General features: G+C 46.1%; 1 protein-coding gene across 2 annotated transcripts in view; it reads right to left on the reverse strand.

Annotated features, from left to right (window-relative positions):
• Positions 1-524: 524 nt before the first annotated feature.
• The window catches only part of Entpd1 (ectonucleoside triphosphate diphosphohydrolase 1), an 82,914-nt gene continuing 55,483 nt past the window's right edge, over positions 525-27,955 (reverse strand). For both annotated transcript variants that reach the window (XM_050147444.1, XM_050147438.1), the window contains exons 3-10: positions 22,916-23,033; positions 18,523-18,673; positions 16,660-16,819; positions 15,453-15,689; positions 14,128-14,388; positions 8,040-8,159; positions 6,290-6,427; positions 525-4,113 (exon numbers count right to left, since the gene is read on the reverse strand). In XM_050147444.1, coding sequence (XP_050003401.1) covers positions 3,907-4,113; positions 6,290-6,427; positions 8,040-8,159; positions 14,128-14,388; positions 15,453-15,689; positions 16,660-16,819; positions 18,523-18,673; positions 22,916-23,033 — 1,392 coding nt within the window. In that variant the 3' untranslated portion in view covers positions 525-3,906. The remainder of the gene's footprint in view (positions 4,114-6,289; positions 6,428-8,039; positions 8,160-14,127; positions 14,389-15,452; positions 15,690-16,659; positions 16,820-18,522; positions 18,674-22,915; positions 23,034-27,955) is intronic.

Below are 27,955 nucleotides of genomic sequence, written 5' to 3' on the forward strand. Positions count from 1 at the left end.
GGAGAGAACACAAGGATCACCTGCGGGTGAAAAGGAACATGAGCCTGGAGAGCGCTTAGAGCCAGGGACTACTGGAGCCCTGGGTGTTGCTAGGGAATCTTACTGTAGGCAACAGGAAAAGGCCGATGATTCCAATCAGGGATGGTATGGTTTAAATTGAGTTTTTTATTTTTATTTTTTTAATTTATTTATTTCTTTATTAATTAATTAAAGATTTCTGTCTCTTCCCCACCGCCGCCTCCCCTTTCCCTCCCCCTCCCCCAATCAAGTCCCCCTCCCTCGTCAGCCCAAAGAGCAATCAGGGTTCCCTGCCCTGTGAGTTTTTTATTTTTAAAGCTAAAATTTTTGTTTATTTTTTTTGAGAATTCCATACAAGAGTAGTCTATATCATTTTTACTTTGTTTTTGCTTTGTTTTGAGACTAGGTCTCTGCATATCCCTGGCTATCCTAGCTGTCCTGGAACTCACTATGTAGACCAGGCTGGAATCAAAGGCATGCATCACCATGCACAGCTGTTTCTACTTTTAAAAGATATTGATGCTATAGAGAACCAGCACTGGCTGTTCCTTTAGAGGAACCAGGTTAGATTCATGGCACCAACATGGTGGGTCAAAATCCCCTACAAAACCAGTTTCAGGGGCTCTGGTGCCCTCTTCTGGCCTCCTTGGGCATTACATGCAGGTGGGGCCCATACAATATGCAGACAAAATACCCATACATATATGACTTTTTTGAAGGTTCTAAATATAATCTTTGATTTTTATTTTGACATTGAAATTTACATTTTGAGAAATGCAAACATGAAGTACTACCTCTGATTCCAAGTGGAATTTTCTCAAGCTCACATCACATGTCTTGGCCCAGTTGTCACACAAAGGTAGCAAAGCCATAGGAAGACAGAGAAATGCTCAGCTGGGCTCTAAACAGCTTGTTTAGGAATACCATTCATATCTGTGTGTAACAAGAGAGCAACAGGGATGCGGCAGCCTATGCTCCCCAAGGAGAAGAGCTTACCTCTTACCTACCTTGTAAACATCAGAAGCATTTTCCAAATGTGCCAATATGCCAACATGTAGCCAGTGTTGGGCGCCTACAAGGTGGCTAGTCTTCATCATGAAGTGAATGTAATACACACAACAGGGTTTGGAAGCGTGGGGTTTTGAAACCATACACAAATAATTTTTACATTGATTAATCATTGAAATGGGAATGTTTTGAGCTTAATCTCTTTCTTAAACTCTGCTTGCTTCCTGCCTTGGCACATACCATCTGTTTCCCGTATGGATCTTGGTTAACAACACACTAAAATGAAATGTATTTTGAGACTTTTGTTTATGTCACATGATATTGTTTATTTATTTGGATGCAGTGACACTTTTCTCTCCCATACATACCCATGTGCACACACATACAAAGCCTAGTTCTGTAATTTCATGTTTTTATTTATATCCTGATGAGCCCACTTCTGCTGGCTGGTTGCCCTTGTAGGCTCATAGGAAAAAAAAAAAAACCAACTTGCAAAGGAATAGGATTAGTAGAACCAGATTCTGAGTCCTGGGTAAAAGTCTAGAGATGAACAATAATTAACTACAACCAAATGAACAATCCAATATTAAAATTAATTGATAGTTGCTCAATTTTATTGGCCTGCTCCACCCAGAAGGGCCCAAAGAAGACCCCTGGACTAACCTTCCCGCCAATGGAACTGAGGTCAGGTTGTACCTAACTGTCTCTATTCTTTTTTTGAACCTGGGAAACAAGACAAAAATGTAATTAAACAAGAGATATTTTCATTCTTTGAAGGAAGCTAGTCATTTTGAATTCCAACATATTGGCGGCAGTGATAGTGGGCTGTTCGAAAAGAGGAAAATGGCCAGGTGTGGTGGCTCAGGCCTTTAATCCCAGGGGGGCGGGGCAGGTGGATATTGATTGGTGTTCAAGGGCAGCCTGGTCTACAGAGTGAGTGAGCTTCAGGACAGCCAGGGATACACAGAGAAATCCTGTCTTAAAACAAACAAACAAAAACAAAAAAAAAGCAAACAAAAACAAAATAAAGCAAAAAAAAAAACAACCCAATAACAAAAACAAAAGAAAAAGAAAAAAAGATGTGAGTTTGCGCACAACTCTGCCATGAGCACTGGGAGCCGTAAGAGCCGCCTTCTTCAGACTGCTGTGAGAACAGAATGGGAAGATGAACACAGTGCACCCAAGCACAGAATATCCCACAAATGCTCAGCCGATGGTCAATGGCACCTACAATACGGCAGCACATCCGCTGGGAATAACAGAAGACACTTGTAAAAAGGAGAAATGCCTTGACTGCCCAAGAGATACACAGCACTTGACATCTAGTTTATGGGAAACTTTCCTTTCTGAGCAGTACGTCCCCAGGCCAGAGATGGACAGACAGCTTGGGGCAGAGTGAGGATACATCACTGCTCAGTTCTGCTCAACAGTTAATTCTTGCAGCAATACTCATAGAAAAGGTACAAGACCTCTCCACTTTTCCATAATAAAATAAGCATTTAGCCATTACCCCACAAAACACTCCATGAAATAAGGAAACAAGGCATGTGTTGCATAACAGAGGGGTAGCGACACTTGATGTGTAAATACCACAGCAGGGCTAAAGCCTGCCCTCCTCACTAAATTAAGTCTTGGGACACTAGGATGCTGTATGGCTTTTAAACCCAGTAAGCCATCTCTGCAGAGCAGAGTCTACTTAGTGATCAATGGAACAGTTTATGGTTTGAGAAAATGCATGTGTACTCTTGTCCCTGGCCAACACCATGGTTATAGAAGGGGATAAAATAGCGGCGTAGGGGCTGGAGAGGTGGCTCGGAGGTTGAGAGCACACACTGCTCTTGCAGCGGACCTCAGTTTGATTTCCCGCACTCACACTGGACAGCTGACAACTGGTTGCTTCTAACTCCAGCTCCAAGGGATTGATACCTTCCTCCAGCCACCATGTTCACTGTACTCATGTGCACAGACCCACGCATACACACCTAATTGGAAACAAAATCTTCATAATAGTGATAATTGTATAACACGGTAAATTACTAAATGATATTCCGTTGTACTGAGCAGAATGCAAATATGGTGAAATTTATGTTATGTGTATTTTACCATAAAAAAAGAGCTCTAGAAGATGCATTAGAGGGTATATTTTCCCAGTCCTGAGTGGCAACTGTAGTTTTCTTCCTAGCAACACACACTACTATCACACAGTATCCCCAAAATGCCAATGTGTGCATCTGCTTTTCAAAAACCTCTGGCCCATGTGCTCTTCTTGAGAACATCTTGGCACCACGCAGGAACACAAACGGCTTCCACTCTTATCTTCAGCAGATGGTGAATCACAACAATGGCACAAGCACATTGGCTCCTTTGCACAACACTCTTTGGCTTTAGCACGTGTATATCTATTTCAGAAAATCCTCCTATCCAAAGGGCAGGCTTGGAATGGGTTTGTGTCTCTTCTCTCCAAAGGCACTGCATGGCGTTCCTCACGAGATGGGGGAGGGGGAGTCCCAAAGCTATGACAGTCAGCTCACACTGGGCAGTGTGGCACTTGGGACTCTTAGTTCTTTGAGACAAAGTTGGTATTGTTCTTTATTTGAAACGCAGACCATGAAAGTCATGATCACAAGCACAGAGGACACAGGAGAGGGAAGGTAGCTGGGAAAGTCAAGAGAACATCACCAGGAAGTCCTTGCAGTGGAAGTGGTTGAGTGTTCCCAAGGAAAGGCTTCAGCAAAAGCCTCCGTTGCTTCTGTCGCTTCGTGCTGGTCCAGACTGTCCCTGGAAAGCAGGGACGGTGACTCTGGAGTCCCCTGCAGGGAGGAACACGCCCCCTGAGCAAGTTGCTCTCTCACTCCACACAGCAAATTCCGGCTGCTCCTGCTATACAGACGCTTTCCAGAAATAGGAAGGCTTGCAATAGATGAGCAGACATGTGATGGCCACAGCGACCAAGATCAGGGAGAAGATGACCATGAGGCTGAAGTAGGTGGAGTGAGGAAGAGGCGGGGATAGCGGCTGTTCAGCTGGGATCATGTTGGTTAAGTTCAGCATGTAGCCCAAAGTCCACCCTGCGTTGCTGTCCTCGATCTGAAAATAGTAGGGGAAAATCCCATTGTTTGTGGTCCAAAAAGATAATCCATAGTGGCCACGCAACCCTTCCCATAACACTGAGCACCCAATGGGAAGAGAACACCCTGCGTACTTTACACAATAGATTAACTTTATATGCTACATTGGGAATGACGTGGAGGGAAAAACAAAGCAAATGATTAGAGTTTGGAGGCTCACCACTACATTCTAGAAGTTCAGGAAGCTTACTGAATGTTTATCCAATGTACCTGCCTGGGAGCACTTAATTCAAAGAGACCATGAGAAGTCCACGTTCTTTCTGTTTCATGAGTTGGGGGACTCAGTGAGGGGTAACAGGAAACAGGTAAAAAGATGAAGGAATAATGATTGGTTCTAGCCTGGGACATCCTTGCTAGGCCAGAGAAGCCACGTCGACCCAGGGCTTCACGGGGGGAAATCATTCCAGCAAGCTAGCTTTGTGAAGTTGGAAAGCCATGCACCTCGTTGCTGATAAAGATTCTTATAAAGTTATGAGGCAATCTTTGACCTTCTAGCCTTTGGAAAAAATAATTTCCAGTCACCCAGAACTTGCAGCAATAGAGGTGATATTTGAATAATAATTTTGGAAAAGTTGTATGACAAGAGCTGTCCATGGTGACACAGAGAAGTTAGCAAGAATAGGCAGCCTAAAGAAGAAACCCACAGCTCTACAGGCAGCGCCACACAGGACTTGCTCAGGCCTTTCCTGCGACATTTCCTTCTGGTCCTCTGAGAATGTATTGCTGCTGTTTTTACAAAATAAACAAGTAAATAATACATTGTGTCTGGGAGAATTCACATAGTAATACTTGCCACTTCCAGCACAGACTGCTTTTCACCCATTTTAACCAATTAGTTAGTACTCAAGTAATGGGAAAATAAGACAGTGATGGACACACTTTTAAGGCTTTTAGCACATATCGTCAAAAAATATCCCCTAAGAGGTTGTGCCAACTTACAATACCCTTCCTTCCCGACCCTAATCCATATTGACAATCATGTCAATAGGACTATTTTTCCTCTTGACATGGGATGGAAACCTTATCTGACTGTACATGCCAAAGAAGTCTCAAGATTTAGGGGAGTCATCACCCCAAATTGGAGACATCAGTAGCATTCCAAGAATATAAATCAACACTGTCCAATGTATCAACCAAATTTAACACAGATCCTTCTAAAAAATGAAATAGTCTTTTTGGTTTTTTTTGGGTTTTTTTTTGGTTTTTTTGGTTTTTTGTTTTGTTTTGTTTTTTTTTGGATTTTCGAGACAGGATTTTTCCGTAGCTTTTGGTTCCTGTCCTCGAACTAGCTTTTGTAGACCAGGCTGGCCTCAAACTCACAGAAATCCGCCTGCCTCTGCCTCCCTAGTGCTGGGATTAAAGGCGTGCACCACCACTGCCCGGCTTTAAAAATGAAATAGTCTTATAGCATGGAAGGAAGTCTGGGATGTTAAAATAAGGAAAAGGTTCGTTGGACTGGGCAAGATCCATTAGTAAGAGAGTATTAGCACATGAGTATACTGGAGCTGCCATAATCCTGATTCTAATGTTTTGGTTTGTCTGAGATCACTGTATTTTAAAACATTTTAGGCATTAGCAGGCTTGGGGCTAGCAACACAGAGACCGCTTGTTTGTGGTTCTTGGCATCAAATGGGCTCACACCTCGCACGGGCTGCTTGCTTCTTTACTCCTGGATGCCTGCAGGTGGCACTGTGGGGAAGCACAGCAGGGAAGCTATTTCCTCGGTCTCACTCTAGGCCATGCTGCCAAGCCAACAGCCCCGTTAGCAAGGCTGATAAGAAACCATTATCGTCCTTTCCTGAGTCACAAAGGGGCGCCTCTGAGGAATTCTGAAGTCAGGGTGGACAATGGCTGATGAAATACTAGTAAATGAATAAACTGACCTTTTGAGACCCAGTTAAGGGTTGTGTGTGTGGAAAGGTGAATGATAGAATGTGAACAGCTATCATTAGAGGCAGATAGCTGCCTGCTGTTCCCAGAAGGGCTTGACACCAAAGCCAGCTGGCGGGATGGTGGATGGAACAGGTGTCAAGTCAAAACTTAAATCACATGGACTCCCACCTTTTCTGAGTTCAAAACTGCTTTGTCACCAACATCCTCCCAACTTCCACACCCCCAACCAATTCCCAAGTTACCTTGCCCATAAAATGGATCTGGTCCCAGGAACTGCCTGTGAAGTTATAGCCTTGCAGAAGGAGGGTGAGGATGTAGGCCCCAGAGAAGCAGTATTCATTCAGGTACTTCTCCTTTATTTTCGGATTAGATGCTTTTACCTAGAGGTAGTGGGGGAAATATCAAACCTGTAGAATGGGCACCTCTATGGCTCCTTTTCACTGATAGATCCAATAAAGAGCCAAAGAAGTCCCAGCTCCCATGGATCTGAGGGTCAGTCTCTCCTACAGGCTGTGGGGATGGGATGGCGCTTCACTCCTTGAAGGGCGTAGAGTTTTCAATTGGGTCTCCCAAGGAAGTTTTTCTTCCTAGGGGCTCTGGGTGAGAACAGTAAGTGTTCTAGGGAAAAAGTGGTTCCTTCCTTCCATCTAAGAGCTTCAGAAACAGTCAGTTTCAGCATCTAATTCCATCCCCTATGCTTGGAATAACTCAACAATGTGTTAGCATATTAAACGCCACGAAAGCATTCTCAGAAGGAAGTCCACTGGTCTCTGTTTAAGCAGAGACTCTTACATGGTGTTCACAGTTAGTGCAGGGCCTCTACGGGCATCTTAAAGAAACAATGTCCAACAAAGCCTTAGCATTCAGGTCAGCCCTTGGAGGACAGACAGCACCAGCATCCTGAGGAAGGCAGCCTTCTTCACCCAGGGATTCAAACTCAGAACTCAGGATCTGCATTTTCACTCGATGATTCTCTCTCTGTCTCTGTCTGTCTGTCTCTGTCTGTCTGTCTATCTCTCTCTCTCCCTCTTACACACACACACACCACATAATGAAATCTGCCATTTTGTACAATGCAGATGAACCTGGAGAACATTATTATTAAGTCAAGTAAACCAAACACAAAAAGATAAATACTGAATTATTTTTATATGGAATATTAAAAAGTAAACCATTCATAACGAAACCCATTATTATATAATAAATAGCACACAAAAGATTTCATAGCATTGAGACAAGGAGTGTTGGCCATCCAGGACAGGAAAAGCAACGGTACAAGGAATGGTGGGAGGTTAGTAAGGAGGTGATAGGTCATCACCAGAAAGAAACAAATTCTGCTCTTCTCTCATGTGGTAGTTTGACTATAATTAGCAATAACAAACTACAGATTTCAAAACCTAGAAAGGATTGTTGAATGCTCTCACCACAAATAAATGGTACATGATTAAGGTGACAATTATAATCATTGTTCTGATACGGTGATATATGTATGATGTACATATAACATTGAAATATATTGTATATCATAAAAATGTATCAATCAGAAATAAAACAATAGAAAAATCAGCTTTTAAAAATAAAGGGATGATTTTATTTTTGATGAGGGACTTCTGGGATGGTCTATTTTATCCTGAAAAGGGATAGATGCATCTGCTTCTTCCTTCTTTTGACCTATGAAGGCCATGGCAGCCATCCTGTATCCATGGCAACTGAACTGAAGAAGCAATGGCTGAGTGAGAGAGAAGCCACTAAACCCATGGGAGCAGCTGCTTGTTGCAAAATTGTGCATTAAGTAAGAAACATAGGCTGTTGCTTGAGACACTATAGATCATCAGGGCATGGTGAGGATGGCATTCCTAGCCCCACTCGCTGGCCTTCAAACACATTTGCTGGACCTTTGTCAAATCAGCATGAGGTCATGCGCAGATTCACACCCTCCTTGGCATTGCGGGTGCAGGACCAATTTCACAGTTGTGATTTCTGGTCACTTACCTCTTCCCAAGGCTTTGAACAAAAACTTTTTAAGGTCTCAGTCATCTTTTCTGGAGAGGAGACACTGTCTTTTTCCATCTTCTTAAAAAAATCCATCACAAAGTAGAAGGCTGAGAATGCCTGGGAGAGCAGAGGGCAGAGTGTCAGCTGTGTCCAAACGGGCAGGAGCAGCAGGAGCCTCCACTCAGACCCTTCCAGAGCTCACTCACTTCCCACTCTAACAACAAGGGAACCCTCTAGTGGCGATCCCACGGTGTAAACAAGCTGGCTGCTTCGATTTCAGCTAAAATAAACCCAGCAGAAGCTTCTTTAAAAACACGTAATTTTACAAACCTCGTTTATATAGAACTCATATCTAATGTAGCAAAAGCAAGCAACTGCGCATTTGTATGACACATGGTTCATTTGTATGGAGTAAGATTTCATTGTTTAACTTTGATTTTCCTTGTATATCCAGTCTAAACAGTTGTCTGGTAATATAGCTGACAATCTACTAACAGCTTTCTAGGAAAACAAAGAAAGTTAACTCAAAGCCAAATTTATCCATCAACCAACAAAAGGTACAACCAAACTACACTGAAGGGTGCTGACGTTGCTTAGAAAGAGGGAGGGTTTAAGCATGTTTGTGGGTGTTGCACATTTGTGGGTGTTGATGCTGTTTAAATGGAGTAGAGGGTGAGCACACACTAAGCGGGTGCGGACATTGTTTAGATGGAGTGGGTCGGGGATGTTAACATTGTTTAGATGGGGTAAGCACTGAGGTGGTGCGGACATTGTTTAGGTGAAGCAAGAGTAAGCTTGTTTGTGGGTATTGATGTTGTTTAGATGAAGCGAGGGTTAGCACACGTGTTTGTGGGGACAGAGATGGGCTTCGGGCACTTGCCCCCAAACTGACCACTTGACATGTCCCTACTCCCTTCTGCATTCTAACTTGCTCATTCCTTCCAATTTCCTTGTCTGTTTATCAAACACCAGGGATTAGGTTGACTCCGCCTTGGCCGGAGGAAGCGGTGGTGTAAGCTCTAGGATCACATGTCTGGGCACTGGTGTCTGAATCTGCCTTCCAAACTTTTGTGCAGACTGGCCCTCAGCGCCTATAGAAGTGTTCACTCCTAGACATTGCCCGGCTTAGTTAGGCTCAGGCCTGGACTTTAATTCCTATTTTCATGTGCTTTTTGGTGTGGGATAAAGGTTCATAAGCTGGGGATCACAGATTCACCATAAGGGATTGTATTTTAAATTTTATGCTGATTTTTCAGTTTATTTCTTGATGTCCATTTTTCTGATGGGAAGATCCTTAACTTTCATCAAATTCTCCAGAATTTTGTGGTCCCTTGGAGGGTTCAGACCGGACTGGATTGCTGAAGACATTACACTAAACAAAATAAGCCAGTCACAAAAGTGCAAACTGCCTTTGATTCTGCAATGGTGGCACACCTGGAATAGCCTGCAGGGGGTTGTGGGTTGTTCTCACAGGAAAGAAGAAAGAAACGGAGAATGGGATCCGATCACTCCCTCTGACCAAATGACAGCATTCTGAAATCTGAATCTCAGAGCTCAGAGAGTTTCAGACTTGGGATATTTGGATTTTGAAGGTATTTTATCATCTACTACCACAAAACACATGTAAACCTAAGAGAAAAGATCAAATCTCATGCACACACCGGCACTGATGTGCACTAGTGTAGGACACCATGAACGTTCAAGAGAAACCTAAATGGTGCGGTACCAAGAGATAATACACCAGTCACTGCCCAACTGTCACCGCTGCATGGCCCTTCGCGCTGCTTCATGGTGAGCTCTGGTGTCGCAAACCTCTAGTTGACAGACATGCCACACTGCACTTCTGTTCGTCCCATGAACTATGTATCTTTTAGTGCAGTTGTACAGTAGCAAAAAAGCTATCTCTTGTTGTTCCTACATATTTCCACTGCTTATTTCTATGCATAACATAGAAAATATGTTTTACTTGGCTTTCAAGGTTATTGGCAAAGATTCTAGTCGACAGCAATATATTACTAGCCGATAAATGTTTGTGGGGAGCTCAAAGTCTGGTCAGTAGCAAGAACAGAATAGACTTCAGAGATACAGTCTGTCTGTCATTACTGCCACCAGGATCAGTGAGGCAAGGACCCCAAAGCCACCACTGCCCTCTAAAGCAGCACTCGGGGGTTCTGGCTTAGTTGCTTTATATCAGTGGTGGTGGCAGCCAGTGACCAGAATGGTCATTATGAAAGATAATAAAATGGTTCCAAGTAAGAAATGGACATGACTTCAACAGCAGAAGTGAGCACCACCAAGGAGGATATGTGTGTACACCAGATGCCTCCAAAGATAACAACCCATCAAGTAACCTGTCAGTGTTCAGCAGACAGACTGTGGATCTTCATGTTGCTGGAGGAGAAAGGGGTGCACAGGCAGCAGCTGTGACAGGCTCTGCTGCGGTCTATCTCAGGGCAGTGAACATGCAGCAGATAGCATCAGATGCAACCACATAACAAGGCTGCTCCACACTGTCTCCAAAAGAACTGCGGGGAATAGGCAAGGCAGCACTGGAAATTGTTCCTGGCGGACAGGCCCCACAGCGCTAGCCCTGCAGAACGTGGGTTTCTGCTTAACTTCTTGTGGAGATTCTATGAGCACTGACCGCAGGAGTCCACCCCCCACCCAGTGTGGGAATGGGTGAGAATGCTGGCAACCTGTGGGCAGGACAGCAGAGCAGAGCAGCGTGACAGAATCTGTATGGAGAGTGGTGGATACAGGTCATGACGCTGCAGGAGCCTTCTTGCCAGACACAAGCAGAATAGGCAGCAATAAAAAAATAATAAGGGGCTGGAGAGATGATTCAGAGGTCAAGAGAGCTGCTTGCTCTTCCAGAGATCCTGAGTTCAATTCCCAGCAACCACATAGTGGCTCAAAAGCATCTCGATTGAGATCTGGATACAGGTGCAACATTGCATTCATGATAAATAAATAAATCTCTAAACAAAATAAAAATGATAAAGAGAAACCCAGATGAGCCCCAAGGATGCCATGCACCCTCCAGGTCAGTATTGGTGTAGGAGGTCCTTCTGACTATGTGTTGCTTTCATTGGTTGAATAAAGAAACTGCCTTGGCCTTTTGATAGGGCAGAACCTAGATAGGCAGGGGAGACAGAACTGGATGCTGGGAAGCAGGACAGAGTGACAGACGCCATGGTTCTCCTGCCTGAGATGGACGCTGGTTAGACTCATGCCGGTAAGCCACAGTCAAGTGGCGATACACATTAATGGAGATGGGTTAAACTAATATGTGAGAGTTAGCCAATAAGCGGCTAGAGCTAATGGGCCAAGCGTGAAGCCTTCCTTGGCAGTAAAAAGAGAAGGGAGATTGAAGCTGAGACCTTAGGCGTTGGATTTTTGCCCCCTGACCAGATAACGACAATGGCATTATCTAGGCAGTGGGGCTTTGGGCATTTTCCCTAAAGATGTCTCTGCTTGGTTCTGACAAATGTGGTTTTGTAAGCCTTGATTTTCTCACTGTACCCTTAAAGATTTTAGGTTCCTTCATGTCGGATCATACTAAGAACTTCAATTTTGATTTGTAATAAATACTTACAAACTTAATTTCTATCAAAGGACAAAAAGGAGGATAACAGGGAAAGAAAGAGGAGGAGGAAGGAAGGGACATCTCGTGGCACATGGCTATCATCCCAAGTAACTACTTCTGAGTTGGAGCCAGGAAACTTGCAAAAAGAAAAAAAAAAGAAAAAGAAAAAAAAAGCCAGTCTGGACAACTTAATAAATCCCTGATGCAAAATTAAAAAAGCACCTATTAATAAGTGCTTAAGTAATTTTTAAATTGTTGCATGTGGATTTTCCACCGTGTTGCTCATTGGCCAGCAGGGCGCACGTGTATGTAAAGCATTTTAAATGAGCTTTCATTATGCTTCTCTATCTGTGCTCTTTCTTGTTTATGTAAGTTGTACAATGCGTTCCGAAGAAACAATTTCTAAATTACCTCATGAATAATCCTCAACAGATGTTCTCTCTCCTCTTGATGTTTCCACTTTGCTTTGACGCGAGATTCAATCTAGATGCCAAGGCCACAGCACAGCCAGACTAGAGAACACGGACTAATTTTAATGCTGCATTTACAGGGTGAGGCCCAGAGCATCATGCTGGCTGCAGCTGCAGCAAAGCTCGCCTCTCCGCAAATGCTCTGGTTTCACAGCTCTGGGCTAACTGGCTCTGGAAACGACAGGGATGCATTCCTTCTAATAGGAAGATGCATCACTTTTCTCTCGCTTTATCCTCCCTAGCTACAACTAGAACGAAAAAGCCCTTAGCTGTCTCCAGAGACCTTAGTCATATGCCTCCCTCTGGTGTTCCCATCTTTCCTCTTCTAAAAGTTTCTTCCAAGTCAGGGAAAGTCGCTTGGTCTTCCAAAAGCCCCATGGCAGGAAGCTAGTACCAGATCAGCCACATGGCACCCAAGCCAGGTTTGGGGTTAGAATCGATGCTAACAGCTGTACTCAGCAGCCATTGCTGGTGCTGTACTCATCCCAGAAGCCTACAAAGGGGAAAGTTGTAGTCTCGCCACAAGGCAGGCCTGGGTCCATGGCTCTCCCACTGTTTCCTCAGAGACAACTCCAACTGAGAGCAGCTACAGTTCACAGGACAGGGGTTCAGTCAGGTCTGATGACCACAGACCCGGTGCTCTCTCCCTGCGCTCTTTATGTGACATTAAATTGGGCGTGCAGACCTTGTAAACACACAAGCTCCTCTCATGTGAGGTCTAGGGGCAAAACTAAATCTCCCCTTGTCATCTGCTCAGGTTTCTGAAAGGGGAGAAAGGAAGATAAAGGCCCTGGTCCTTGGCTCAGTATTGTAGACAATGAATATATCTGTAACCATTGCTTTGCAGCTGGTACTTGGCGGATGATAGGTAACTCTTGTGATACACTTCTTTCTTTCTTTCTTTCTTTCTTTCTTTCTTTCTTTCTTTCTTTCTTTCTTTCTTTCTTTCTTAAAGATTTCTGACTCCTCCCCTCCACCACCTCCCATATTCCTCCCCCTCCCCCAATCAAGTCCCCCTCCCTCATCAGCCCGAAGAGCAGTCCGGGTTGCCTGCCTTGTGGGAAGTCCAAGGACCACCCACCACCTTCCAGGTCTAGTAAGGTGAGCATCCAAACTGCCTAGGCTCCTACAAAGCCCGTACGTGCAGTAGGATCAAAACCCTTCTTAACTGTGATGGCAGTAGTGCTTGGTCTCGGGAAACAAACAGGCAGTGTGGGCAATGACTAGATCAAGGGGCATCTCTTCCTCCTCAGCACCAACACTTTATCCTATTCTGGAGAGCTTAGGAAGAGAAGGAATGGGGAGTCAGGATCCAATAACCCCCCAGTCTCCAAACTTTGAGGGATGCTTATTTATTACTATTTATTAATGAAATGGGTGCTTATTTAAGTTCTTCCTTGGTGGTTTCCGAATTTCTGCTTCCTGTTTGTTAGAGACTAAATCCCTCAGTGGTGTCATCCCAGGGCTGCTGCTACTCTGACATCCTTCTCTGTGCACTGAGAGCTCAGGTTTGCAGCCCATTGCGTGCGCCTACTCTGAGGGGTATATATCCTGAAGCTAGCTTCTGTCTTCATTGCTTACTGAACCCTCATTTTACCCAGGTAGAAGAAAACAAACAACAATTAAACTAATCCAAATAGCCTATTAATTTCCTCCATCAGATGGCATCAGGACATGTACTTCACCAAGGTCTGGCCAACAGACCCCAAAAGGCGTCTGGTGTATGAGAGAAGCACAAAGAGAAACCTCTCGCCGTCATTCTCTTTCCTACCTTGACTCTGCTGCTGACCACGTGATGCCTGGAGCAGCAGGCACATTCTTAGCATCATGAGAATACCAAAAAGATAATGGAGAAGGCAATCCTAAAGACTGATATTGTGAGGCCAAATGACAAACCCTCAGTTGCATCGGGACATTACTATGCGTAAGAAAAGAAGTTGGTATTATTTAAATACCTTATAGGCGCATCTTGCACAACTTATAACCCAAAACACTCTAGCTGACATATCTTACCATTTCATAAACTTACCCCAAAACTCCCATGGAGAGGTGGCAAGAAGATGCCATTGAAGGCACACTGGGAGTAAGGGCAGTAGCTGTTGTTGAAGAGCTCGAGGATGCTCTGCTGGCACTGCTCGTAGTCGCCAGTGCCCTGGATTTGAAACTGATCGAACGGTAGCTTCTTTTCAAACCTCTTGGTGCAGGGGGTGCCGTAGAGCTCACTGACATTCACTCTCTTCTCGTAGCCCGGGTGGAAGCATGGATCCCTGAGGGTCCCGCCACTTGAAACCTGAATAGAAGGAGCACTTGAATGCCAAATGATGGTCCTCAGAACGGCATTCTCATGGCCCCATTCTGCCTTATCCCCCTTGAGAATTAGTTTTTAAAGGAAGGTTTAGAGACAAGGGTCCAGGCATGGCATACGATGTATCAGGGTATTTATGCATGAACCCATAAATGCCATGAACTGGGAATCTCCCTGGGCTCTTAGTGCTAAGATCACAGACGAGGAGCAGGCTCACAAGGACACATGTCCAGAGACTCCAGCCTGGATGGAGCTGGGTCTGCATGCCGTCCCTTCTCTTACCCCAGCAGACTGGGAGCTCCCGGAGAGGGAAGATGCCTCGGGGCTCTTATTCCAGCAATGAAAAACCAAACAGATTTTAAGCCCCAAGAGAAAAAGAGAGGCTGCTATGGCCAATCATAGTGTGGACTGGGGGTGTGTGGGAACACCTCTCAGCTGCACCTGCTTCAAGATGGCTGTCTTGATGGTGATGGTTCTAAGAACAAGAGACTGCATGGGGTGAGGGCTGTCCCTTCCCAGAGATGGGACAGCTGGATGTGACAACTTGGCTCTGTGTGTATTTGCCAGGGTGTGTCCAGCCCTCTCGTCGCATCAAGTATTTATTCTTCAATTCAAACCGCAGACAACATCTGGGGACAATTTTTAAAGTGCTGATTGACAAATTCTGTATTTTCCACACAGAGGGTTTCCCCCTCCCCTCTTTGATTAAAAAATGGTGTGGACAAACTTTCAATTGGCCACTCCTCCCCCAGACAATACTTTAGCATGTAACTCGCATTATCAACACCACTGGGGCCAGACACTAATTTCCAAGAAAAGATCTGAGTGATGTCCTTGGAGATCGGGCAGTAAACAAACATGGGAGGGGATGTCTGGGTGGACCGAGTCACAGGGGTCCACCAGATGGAGCTTGGTGTCCTGCCTGAGAAGGGTTGGAAGGCACAATGCCCAGCTTCAGACCGACTGCTGAATTACAAAGGGGGAACAACAGGATGTGGGGGCTGAGGACCAGATGTGGGGAAGGCAGAACTGAATTAGGTTGCACTTGCCTGAACGTCCTTGGCTAGTTTCTGCCAGAGTGCCTGGTCCTTCCCATAGCACAGGAAGCTGTGTGTGTACACAGTGTAGTCCTCGCCGTAGAGGCGAAACTGCAGAGAGTTTTCTGGGGCCTCTATAGTGCTGTTTACTGGCACAAAGGTGATTTGTGTAGAGGCGCCACCGAGATCCAACGCGCCAAAGGTTGCCTCTTTCTGGTCTGCTGAGATGAGGTTTAGCCAACTCTGTTTCTGAAAGAAAGGACAGGAGTAGGAATCTCTGGACAGCATACCTCCTAAAGATGGAGGACCAGGGTCAGAGAGTGGGGCAAAGCCCACTGTGGGTTCCCCAATCAGCGCCAGCAAGAGGGCTTTGAAGACAAAGCTCAGAGAACAGCAATGTAAGGCCAGGAAAGCTTACGGCTCACAAGCAAGAGCAAATCCCACTCAGTCACCAACTACACTGCCTAGGCCAGAAAAGGTTCTGTTTTCAAGCTTCATTATGGGGGTGGGGTCTGCTAATGGGGGTGCTGTCATGAGAGGTGAGCTACCCCACAAGAAGAGAGAAGAGCCCTAGGCGCTCCTTACTTAGCAAACACTGCTTCATTCGGCTCTGTTTTAAACTAGTCTCACCAAGTGGCTCGGGCTAGACTCCGACTTGAAATTCTCCTGCCCCAGTCTCACTCAGTTCCGCCCACATAGTCTTACTTTAAATAAGATGAAAATGACCTTAGATGAAATAGATATGGGGGCTGGAGAAAGTTCAGCGGCTAAGCGCACATACTGCTCTCGCAGAGGACTTGAATTTGTGTCCTAACACTGGGAGGCTCGCAGCTGCGTGTAACTCCAGTTCCAGAAGATCCAACAGACTCTTCTGACCTCTGAAAGCACTTATGCCCATGTACACGTGGCCACACAGAGGTGTACCATACACATAATTTTTAAAAATAAAAATAAAATCTTAAAAATAGATTTTAATCTCCTCTGTGTCTTCCGGGGATGAGACATAGCTTAGATATTCTCCAGTGGTAACAGTAAAGTAAATATACCTCTCTAGGGATGGTTACAAATGTAGGAGCTCGTTTGCTCATTCATTCATTCATTCATTCATTCATTCATTCATCTCTCGCCCATCATGCATTTTGCTAAAGATCTAAATATTGCCTAAGACAGCGGTGGCATTGACCCTCTAGGAACCACCTCCTCGGTGTGAGGTATTTACCTGAGTGAATTTGCCCAGCAGGTAGTTGATAGTAATCCATCCATAGGCCCCTTCCTCTTGGCCAGTGATGATCTTGGCACCCTGGAAGTCAAAGGAGTAGTTTCTAAGGCTTCTTGACACTGCAGCCAGGACCCTGTCTGCTGCTTGCTCACTTTCCATTCTACACAAAAGAAGAGGTGAGGTTATCATTGTTTCGTCTTCATAGTCCCACCTACCCATGTCAGCTAGAGAACATAGCACAGGAGAACAGGAGACACAAGGGCCCGGTGCATGGCTTTCACGGGAGTCATCCTTTTGGCTCTGCATCTCCACGTCCAAATCCTCCAGCCACTGAGTAGATGTATCTTCCCAAAGTACTGGTTTGTCTTTGCTCCCCAGCTCAAAGTACCAGAGGTTTTCAAACTGACTGTGGTGGCAGCTTGGTGCTGTCTGGCCATATTGATTGCTGGTTGGTAAGCGCTGCTTTAACCATCACTGTGGCCCCTGCTTGCTTATACTTTAGACTCTGAGTAACATCAGTTAGGGCTGTAGAAGTGAACAAAAGATGCCCAAGGTCCCCTGAAGCCAGCCTGGGAAAATCTTCCTATTATCACTCAGTTCTTAAGTCTGTTTGAAACTTCGAGACCTAAAGGGAGTATTTAGGGTTGTGTTATGATGATGTACTTGCTCCCGAGACCTAGTCTGAAACTCCGAGAACCCCTGAGTGAGAGGGAGCACCTTCCCGCTGGGTCTCACATAGACATAGTGCCCCTCGCCTTTCTGCTCCAGTCCACCTCTAGTATCAACAACTGTTGCTTCCTTAAACAGCATGTCATTTCTCCAGCCTTCCTGGCGTGCACCACAAGGCACTTTCTAGTGCAGGTCCTGCCACTCACTGCCCTGGTCATGCCGCTTTCCAGCCATGGGGCTTCAGGTGCCTGACGGCATTGCTCAATTGCTTCATAGTGACCTTGATTAAACAACGTGGGTCAAGTATTGACACAGCGCTGAGAACACAAGCTTCTATCAGTATTTCACTGCCTCCCATCTCCTTCCCAGGCAGACCCTTCTGCATGTGACGATTTATGGCAGTCCTTGCCTCTGCCCTGGTCTCTCTCCTTTCCCTATTTTTGTGCATCCACTAGAGCACAAATTCCATGGAGTCAGGAGCTGTGTTTTGCTCGGTACTTTATCCCCCAGCACTTAAAGCCCTCTCTGACATGTCACAGGTGCTAAATGGATGGCTAACTGAGTGGATGCTGTGCTCTGCCAGCTGTGCTCGGCCAGCTGTGCTCTGCCAGCACTGCCCTTCCTTCCCCTCTGGCCCCTCCTTCCTGGTTCAGCTCATACAGCCCTGCTGTGGCAAGCCATTCTGACTACCTTCCTTCCTGAGCAAGGCCAGGCCTCCCACAGCAGCTTTGCACAGTCAAACAACAGATCGCCCTGGATGGAAGTCTAATTCCCTTGAGGGCTGAGTTACCTTCTCATTAGATTGTGGACTGAGCAGGCACTTGCAACACTCTCGATGGATGGATGGAAGATAGAAACAATTCACATACCAATGGGATGACCAACCACGCTTCGTTAGCTAGACCTACTCGTCTTGGGATATTGTGGGTCTTCTTTTGCCCTTTTCCTCCCAGATATTGATTAATTCTGTCTTCATTTCCTTATTTCAGAGTGCACATCCTTATCTTTCTCTCCAATACTCTGTCCCCTTTGATGTCCCCAAGGGAGATACTTGAGACTTACCATAATATATACCTAATGAAACTTATTTCTTAGCACAGGCTTTGGTATGTGAGATAGCTCTGAGTCCCATAATCCTGGGTGCCCTGGCACTGCCTCGAACTCTGGTAGCCTAGTCTCTACGTACTGCCCTACCTAAGTAAGCGCATGCCTGCTGTGGCTCCCAGGTAAACAGGCGTCTCACGATGCTTAGAGGCTGGGATCAACTCAGTGGACATTTTCATGCATTCGGCCAGGTATGTGTCTATTTCATTTGTTTTCTGAGCATATTTTGAGATTCCAGGACCTAAGGAAAGATACAGAAGGTGAAAATCTTAATAAATAAATAATAAGTAAATAAATGTGTGGGGCGTACCTTGACCATGTCAAAGAAAAGTGCATGCTAAGAAAAACAGAAGGAAACGCTGTTCTCAATGTGACATATACTATGCTGTGTTACTTAGAGGGAATCGTGGTAAATTTTGATTGTCAACTTAATTGTAGTCAGAAGCACCAGGTGAATGAACTAACGAGGTGCCCTAATCCTAACCCTGATACACTTTGTGCGTGTCTGTGAGGCTGGCTGAAGAGAGGTTTAGCTGGAGGGGAAAGATGCAGATGCAGGCAGCACTATCCTGGGGCTAGAGTTCCAGACCTAGCGAAAAAGGGGGAAGGAGAAAGCTGGCCGAGGCCCTTTCCTGCTTCCCCTTCTGCCCAGAGGTGAAGAGCTCCTGTTCCTGCGGGGTAAAAGGGATAACTGGAGCAGGAAACCGACCAATCACTGAGCACCCTGACTCTGAACCCAGAGTCAGAGAAAGAACACACCCTGTATTTGAAACCTGGGCCAGGGAGAGAAACATCTTTATCCCTGAATCCAGGACTAAAGACATGTGCCCTGGATGTGAAACTAGTGTCAAAGAAACACACCCTGTCCCTAGAATCAGAGCCAGAGAAAGAAATATGCCCTGGTCCTAAGACTAGAGTCAAAAAGTTAAAAAGGACCAGTGAAAGAAACACAGATTGGCCATGAAGCCAGAGCCATCTCTGCCCCTGACCAGCTAAACTGTCCAATCCCTGAACAGGGAAAAAATTAACCAATCCCCTTTCTCCCTGGGAAAAACTCCACCTCTAAGAAGCCCTATATAAGCCTCTCCACCCCTTCATTTAAGAGCTGCCCTGGAGTGGCAGAGGCAGCCATTCTTCTGGACTCCTCCTTCCAAAATCTCTTTCTCAAGTCTTGGGTGATGACCTTATTTGCCACCCAGAGAAGAAGAACCTGGCTGGGACGTTCCTTAGGGGACCAAGATGAAAAACCTTGCTGAGACGCTCCCTAGTGAGCCTCGGCAAGGCGGAGCAGAACAGAAGAACCTTGCTAGGACGCTTCTTAAGGGGGCTGAGCAAGGCCAGCTGAGGTTGCTACATTTCTGCAGGGGGCTTTTCCATAGCAGAGTGTTATGTTAGCAGAAGAAACATCTTGGGCCAGAGAAGCAGAGAGCTATTGGCTAGGACACTCCCATAAGGGAGCAGAGCAGAACTCAGCTGGAGCGGCTCTCCAGGAGAGGAGCAGGATCCCTATATCCTGCGGGGAGACCATCCCCCACCACACCCCAGCTTCAGGTAGTCTGGCTTTCAAATAGTCCTGACACCTTTCCTCCAGGGCTGAGCTGTCCTATTGCGGCTCTACCTAACCCCACCCCACAGCTGTCCTATTGTGGCTCTACCCCCATCCCAGAGCTGTTCTCTTGTGGCTCTACCCCTCCAGAGCTATCCTATTAAGGCTCTAAGTATATCCTGGCTTCCTCACCAAGGTGGGCTGCTCCCCTTAGAATCTAGAGCCGGTATAAGTGCTTCTTCCCTTAACTCCCAAGTGTTTCGTCATAGTTGTGAAAAATGTAGCTAATGCCTATGGCTTTGCTTATGATGTAATTTCAAACTCTTGCCGGAGAAGCCTGGTGTTCAGCAGTTCAGCCACACGGTGGTGCAATTTCATATTCAATTGAGACATGTCCTCTGGCTCTATGGTGGCCTGTTAGCCACTTTTGGATGATCCTGCCTGCCATGGGGTTATAATTAGCAACATGAGTTCCTAGAGGGCCGTGATAAAGATGACATTTAGCACAAAAGTTTAAGTAAAGCACCCCACACACTGGCTTTTCCTGAAACGACAGAACGGGTCACCAACTTGCTATGTCATAGCCGTGCCCTAAAATTTATGTCGTTTCTTCCTTTGTTAGGATGAACAGAAACAGAACCTGCATGTCCCACGAGTCTGTTCCACTCCAGCACCACGCCTCCCTACTAAGACTGTTTCTTCCATTTTAGAGCAAACTAACGGTTGCTATGGAGAGCACTGGAGCCGGACTCCTGACCTGCTGAGTTTAGCACTGCGTGGTTCCAGCTCACTTTGAGGTGAATTCCAGAGCGCTTCCTAGCAAGAATTCACTTTCAAGGTTATTATTCAAATGGGCTTTTTAAGAGCCAGTTTGCCTAACGTAATGAGACACTCCACGCTGCCGTGTTAGCAGCTCGCTTCTGACTCAGGAAACCCTCTGTTTTGTTAACTCTGATTGAAGGAGAAACTCCAGTATTTGCTGAGCCAAACACCTGCATCCACGGGATGAGTCTCAGAAGAAAGACATCTGCTGTAATCGCTTATTGTAGTTTAAAGTGGAGTCTGAAGTGAAGGGTGGAACTTCGAGGAACTGAGGAGCTCTGCCCCATTACTGCGAGGCCCAAGAGGCTCTGGGTAGCATGGCATTCCCTCCCCAACCCTGCCTAGTTCCTGGACAAACTACAAAAATCGGTGGAAGCTACAGGCCATCTGATAAAAAGGCAGTTCTCCTCTGGGATCTAGATTACCTGTTTGAAAAGAAACAGGATGTTCCTGGCTCCAAAGGCCAAGAGACGATGATCACAGGGACGGTGGTGAGATGTGGTGTCTGGTGCAGGATGAAGAGCAGGCTGGAGCAAGCCAGGGAGATGGCAGTCAGCCAGCCTTGGGTGTGACCTTAAAATTGACTTGGGCTGGGAGCTGGAGTGGGGGGGTGGAGATGGGGGGCAGTTATCAGCATATAAAGCAGTGTTTCTGTGGGGCCTGGCTCACCAGCCAGATTCTTGCCACTTATGGGGCACTAATCCTCCAGGTTTTTGTTTCCCTCCTTGGAACACAAGATTTAGATGACCCCAGCCCTAAAAGTCTGTGATCTGCTCTTCCCTGCCTGTGAAGAGACCAAAAGTGGTTATGATTTTCCTCCAACTTGCAGAGCTGAGTCTAAAAATAAAGAGAACAGGAGATCATGCCATCAGAAGCCCCCAGGGACTTTTAGAAACATAAATCTCTAGGCTCCAGCCCAGATCTGTTGACCCCAAGAACTCTGGTAGAAGAGGGCCTCACATCCATGCTCTAAGAGGTCCACTCCTCCCCTACCCCCACCCAGTAGTTCAGGGCTCTGAGTCTAAGAACCACTGGCTCAGATGTGGGTCTGACAGCCAGTTCCATCAGTTCCAGCCTAAGTAACTTTAAACAAGTGGCCTGACCTGTCTTAATCTTGCTGCTCTCATTTTTAAAACATGGCTACTGCGACTCACCCAACCAATCCTAAGAATGAGAAAACCCATGTTGAGTTCTTAGTGCCAGACACACAGGAGAGCCCTGTTGAGGAGAACTATTACTGTTCAAGCCTCTCTTTCTTTCTCTCTGTCTCTGTCTCTGTCTCTCTCTGTCTCTCTCTCTCTCTCTGTCTCTCTCTCTCTCCCTCTCTCTCTCTCTGTTGTTGGGAATCTAACTGTTAACCTGGGAGCGTAGACCCCAGCCCCTCACATCTATCCCAGCCCCCAGGCCTGAGTTGTATTGGTCTGGACTCCAAATCCCAGCAGGCCAGGTCCCTGGGGGGCATGTCAGGACCATTCCCACAGAGTATTTAAATGAACTCCCCAAAGAGGAACACCATGGTCTCTTTTCCTTCCTCCTGGAGATCACATTTGTGGCCTCCCGGTTCCCCCTCGGGGCCACCTGAGAGAGCAGAACTCCCATTAAATCTGGATATTTCTTAATTTGGCTTGTTTTGATTTGGCTTGATTGGGAATTTGCATTGGCAGAGAACTCGCGTTAGGGAATATTCCTTTCACTAACCAAGGACATCATGACTCTAAAGCCTGGACAGCACCACTGGGCCACATCTTCAACACCTCAGCTATTTTTAAATTTGCTTATTTTTCAAGGATTGATGATGATGAAGATGATGATGAAGATGATGATGTCAGTAATAGGAACTGACCATGGGAGAAACTCTCTACAGCTAGGCTTCCTCCATGACTAGATTGAGGCAGAGTCCTACTGTGCTGTCCAGGCTGACCTGAAGCTTAGGATCCTCCTGCATACCTGAGCTACTAGGCCTGGCTTAAAGTCATTTTACAGTGGCCATAAAGTACCGGTAGCTCCACTGTGTTCCTCGCTTGTCGCTGTGCTGGCTCCTCTGCTCCTGGGTACTACCAGAGCCTCTCAGGCCCTCGAGTCCCATTCGCCCCACTTCCCTGGCCTTCATCTCACCTTTCACTTGACATTCCTGTAGCTGGTGCACCACGCCTGTGTCGTTCTCCTTCTCGGCGGGCCACTTGTAGATGTACAAGTTGGTGTGAGAAGACCCTGCGTCCAGCACAATCCCAAACTGAGGGCGAAGCAAATTTAAAAGTTTATCAGCGTGGCACACGCTTCTCCATATTTAGCTTGCAGAGGAAGTAGACAGCGGCAGGAATTTTTTCACACCATAAAAAGAAAGTACTCTAACCCACGGGGAACATTTGGCGCTGGAGACTAGAGTCACCCAATCCCAAGGGTTACCAGTGTACCGTTCTAGATAAGGACTCTCAATGCAGGCTGCATTGAGAATCTTACAAACATTAGGGCCATACCCGGGGCAGGTCCAAGCCATGGGATTATTTAGAAAATGCTCAGTTATTCTAGTGCAGATGCAGCTGAGACACTATACTGTGGAAGGAACAGAAAATAAATTCAGTGCTTCCCAAACTTGTCCACACCCTGGGATCACCCAAGAACTCCACAGGCTGAGGCCCAGGCCCACCTCAGACACTGGTTTAAAGCGGTCTGGTCATGAGCATAGTCACAAGATCCTATGAGACCCTCATGTGCAGACAAGCCTGGCAACCACGGCGCTGACTCATGGAGGCTGCATATAAGGTCATCTGATTTGGGTTCAGTGAGTGTGGAGTGTATTTTAAGAGAGAGAAACACTACATGTGCTTGCTTTTTTTTATTCCAAAAATAACTCTGAAGTTGTATTCAGTATATTCTAAGGTAAATAAGCTTCATGTTCGCAGCTCTTTAAAAGGAGAAGGTCAAAAGAATAAAGGGAATCAGGAGACAGGGAGAGCAGGGAGGGCACTCAGGCCAGAAAGCACTTCGAGCCCCCGCATCCACATGAGAAGCCAGACATGGTGGTGTACGCTTGCAATCCCAACGCTCAGACCCAAAGCAGAGAGGTGGGTCTGAGGCTAGCTGGTCAGCTAGCCTGACCTAATCAGCAAGGCCCAAGCCCCAGCCAGGGCTCTGCTCAAAGAATAAGGTAGATGGCACCTGAGGAGGAATGACACCTGACACCCGAGGTTGCCTTCTGGCCTCCATGCGCATATGCACACATGTGTAAATGTGCCCATACCCACGTGTTCCTGACACATGGAGAGGGAGAGGAAGAGGAAGAGGCAGTGTGAAGATGAACGAGGTAACGTCCCCACGCTGGGTTTCATGAGTGTGCTGACCATGTCCAGCATTTTAGACGTGAATTATCAGGGGCTATTTTTATCATTTCAATATAAATAAGAAACTACCAGAAGGTTAAAAAAATTTTCTAACTTGAAGCAGACCAGAATCAAGGCCTTATCCATGGAACATGGAGCAAAGGCAGAGTGCCAGGCTCCAGGGAGATGCTCCCTCCTAAGGACAAGCCAAGGACAGCTCTAGCGTGGCGCGAGGATGTACCCCAGTGAACTTCTGCCCAGTGCACACTCATCTGACCGCCGGCAAAATCAAGATACAGAAAGCTTGCTAGCCCCAGCAGGCTTCCTCTTAGTCATTCTCCCCAAGGAGCAATGGCCGTTCTGACGTTTGACACCACAGATGACCTTTGTAGTCAACTGTAACAAAGGGAAATCACATAGCATAGCCACTCGGTATAATCCCTGTCACGCTACACTGTAAAGTGCATTTAAACTGTACCCTTTGTCCATGTGTTTCCATTGCTAGGGAGTATCCCACTGCGTGCACAAACTTTGTTTCTATTCATTCTGATGTTGATGGACAATGGATCATTTCTAAGTGAGACTATTAGCAATATAGCTGCCTTGAACATTCTTGGGAATTTTGTGCTTATGGAGTATTTTTTAAGCTATTTCTTACCTGGAGTAAACTACCCAGTGTCCATTTTGATAAACTGATATTCACTTTTGATTATATTCCTACATTGGGGATAAATCTGATGTCAATTAGCATTGTCTGCCATGGACTTTGTGAGAACAACATGATGGAACACAGTTTGTTTTCCTACATAACTATGTGTATGTAAGTGGTGCCCTGTGAGTGTGTATGTTCACATACATGTTGGCACATGTGTGTGATGACACCAGGATCTTCCTTAGTTGCTTTCCCGCTGGTTCACAGAGGTGGGATCACCAATATAGCTGGTCTGTCTAGCCAGTTTGCGATGGGATCTCCTGTCTCCAGCTTATGAGTGGTGAGATTATAGACAGGCTGCCCTGCCCTCCTATGGCTCTGGGACCAGAACTCGGATCCTCCTGCTCACCAGCACTCCTGCTCACCAGCACGTGCTTCACCAGTGCTGTCTTCCTAGCCCTAAAACACACAGGTTTTACTCATCTCTAAAGGGGAAGCAAGAAAAGAAAAGCAGAGAAATAGTCCCATTTGCGCTGCGCAGTTCAAAACCTGCTCTTCCACTTGAAAATTGTGTGTGTGTGTGATATGTATTTATATTATATAAGTCCACATTGTCTCATCTATTAATACCTAAGAGCTTACAGGCAGAAAAGGCAGGAGTGAGGATGTAAGAGACCACCCAGGCCCACCCGGAATAGCTAAAGGTAGAGCCTCTTGGGTCATTCCGTTTCACTGGGAGGCACCAGTGTGCAGACTTCCTAAGAATGCTTGACCCTCCCACACCCCCTCAATGTTCTCTGCCTTGTTATGTACAGTGGGGGGGGCGTCTCTTTAATTATTAGTTTTATGTGCTCAAAAAATAGTATCTGTATACTTGCCCTAAGTATAACCAAGAAGCAAAGAGGCCGGGCTCCTCTGAGACATGGGAATCCAAGATGGCTTAGTTAGGTAATCACAGTGGGCAGGAGGGGCTGCTGACTGGGGTCTAGAGCATTCAGACCACTGGGAAACCTCCCAGAGTTTGAGAAAAGGCTCTCGGGTTAAACAATAAAAAAATTCCGTTGTTCCCAGCAGGGCCCCTGAGTTCTTCCTACCAGAAGATGTTCCAGCCACAGTGGCAGATGATAAAAGCTGGCAAGACAGCAGCGAGCAGCCTTTATCTGGAATCAGGAGGCCCTGGGCTTTCTATTTTTGTCAGCATGAAAGCCTCCCTTCCAGGAGAGCCGAAGAGCTGGCCTTGCTGCTGTCCGCCTGTTTCTCTGAGGCCCTGTGCAGTGAGACAGTGGAGAGACGAAAACATTTATGCATCTGTCGGCCCTGAGCAGTCCTCAGGGATAGAGGACATTTCAGCCCATGCGCGGCACCGAAGGCTAACCCGTGAACTGTGCCCACTGACGGCTGGTTTAGGTTGCTCCAAATTGTTTCACAGAACAAACAGTTGACACTTTGAGAACAGCTAAAGCTGGACTGTCAATGCCAGCCTACACATTAGGGGCGCTTGCCTCCTGTGGTCCCAGTGTCCCCCAGGAGCCCAGAGAGCCCCCACCTTGTGCCTGTCCACCACCACAGCATTCTCCAGAGTATGTTCCAGGGAGAACAGGGCCACAGAATCTTGGTGAATAACCTTGCCAGGAGTCTAGGGCACGTCCCTTCGCCTTCCCTCCTGGACCCATCATCCCGTTAGCTAGTGAATATGCCAGGGAAATCTGACCAGGAGGAAAAACCATTGTTTTCCTGCAGCTCACATGCAGAGCATTTCTAGAAGCCCCTATGAGTATGCCTATCATTTTAAAGAAAAAAATTAATATTCCAATGGTGAGGAAGAAATCTGGCCTCCACTATTATTATCATTATACTACTATTATTATTTCAATAGTATTTTCCATTTTAAGATTACTAAGGACCTATTCAATATCACCTAGAAAACAAAGGGGAAAGACAGTTTACAGTTGAAATTCCATCTAGATGCTTTTATTGTCACTTTATCACCAAACCTTTGCTTCCTCCCAGTGTTTTTTCAGTGTGCATTTTTTCACAGGGTAGTGATCTGTCTGTGCAAACGACTTTGCTCTCAGCTACCTACAGTCTCGTACTAGAAAGCAGTGACCCTGGGGCTGCTTTACACACTACCCCAAACCGCACCTCCCAGTGCTTTAGCTAATGGTTTCCTCTCCCGTTTGAATATGCTGGGAGCTGACTCCCCACATGCATAAGCTGGGAGGTGGGGCCTGATGGGAGTGGTGTGTGCAGGACATGAAAACGCTACTTTCAGGAGTAAACTCGCGAGCCAATGAATGGGCTTTGGGAAGGGGGTCTTGTCTTTTCCGAACCCACTGCCCTACGAACAAGAATGGTTTTCTCCTGCTGTAAACATAGCATCCAGAGATTCGTCCTTGCTAGACTTGAAGTACACAAATTCATGGACCTTGGACTTCCCACTCTTCCAGAAGCTGAAGAAAGCAAACACCAATCTTTACAAATCCCACTTGCATGGCAGTCTGCTAGAGTAGTTCAAAAGGGACTCTGACTGCAGCTACCAGGAGCAAATTCACAGGGCCGCTTCGGAAATACTGACTCTTTAGCCCATCCCCTGTAAAGGTCTTGTAGCTTTAACAGTAACTGCTGCAGCCCTGTTGGTCTGGCTCAGGGAGCCTGGATTTATAAACAAAGCTTATCTTTTACAATGTGTTTCTAATCCCTATAAACAGGCTACAGGGAGCCACAGAGATGCTGGTGGAGCTGATAAACATTTAGGAAACTATTTATTCTTTTCTTTTTCTTTAGAGTTACTTGTTCTTGAATATAAACTCTTATTTTTCTGTTTTTAAACCTGTGCTAAAACACGCCTAACACAGACTATCCTTTGTGAACCATTTTGAGGTGAACCGTCTTAGCAGTTGGTGATTGTGTTATCTTTGCTGTCCAGCAATCACTGCCATCCGTTTCCATGTGCTGCCTTTAAAACTGGATAATGTTAAAATACGGTTAAGTAAAAATAACAACAGCTATTTTCCAAGAGTACAAGCCAAAGCAAATTCTTTCAAGGTCTCCATAAAAAGAGAGAACCACAAATGCCAGCTCCAGAGTACCATCTCAGTCTGCTTTGAAAAGGCAGATTTGGGGAAGTCCACCACCCTTCAGCAGAAGTGAGAAACCCTGCAGAGCGCTGCAGAAACCCCAAGG

This window comes from Alexandromys fortis, unplaced genomic scaffold (assembly GCF_014885135.2).
Source record: "Alexandromys fortis isolate MF-2015 unplaced genomic scaffold, M_Fortis_MF-2015_v1.1 scaffold_16, whole genome shotgun sequence".
Classification (NCBI taxonomy): Eukaryota; Metazoa; Chordata; class Mammalia; order Rodentia; family Cricetidae; genus Alexandromys; species Alexandromys fortis.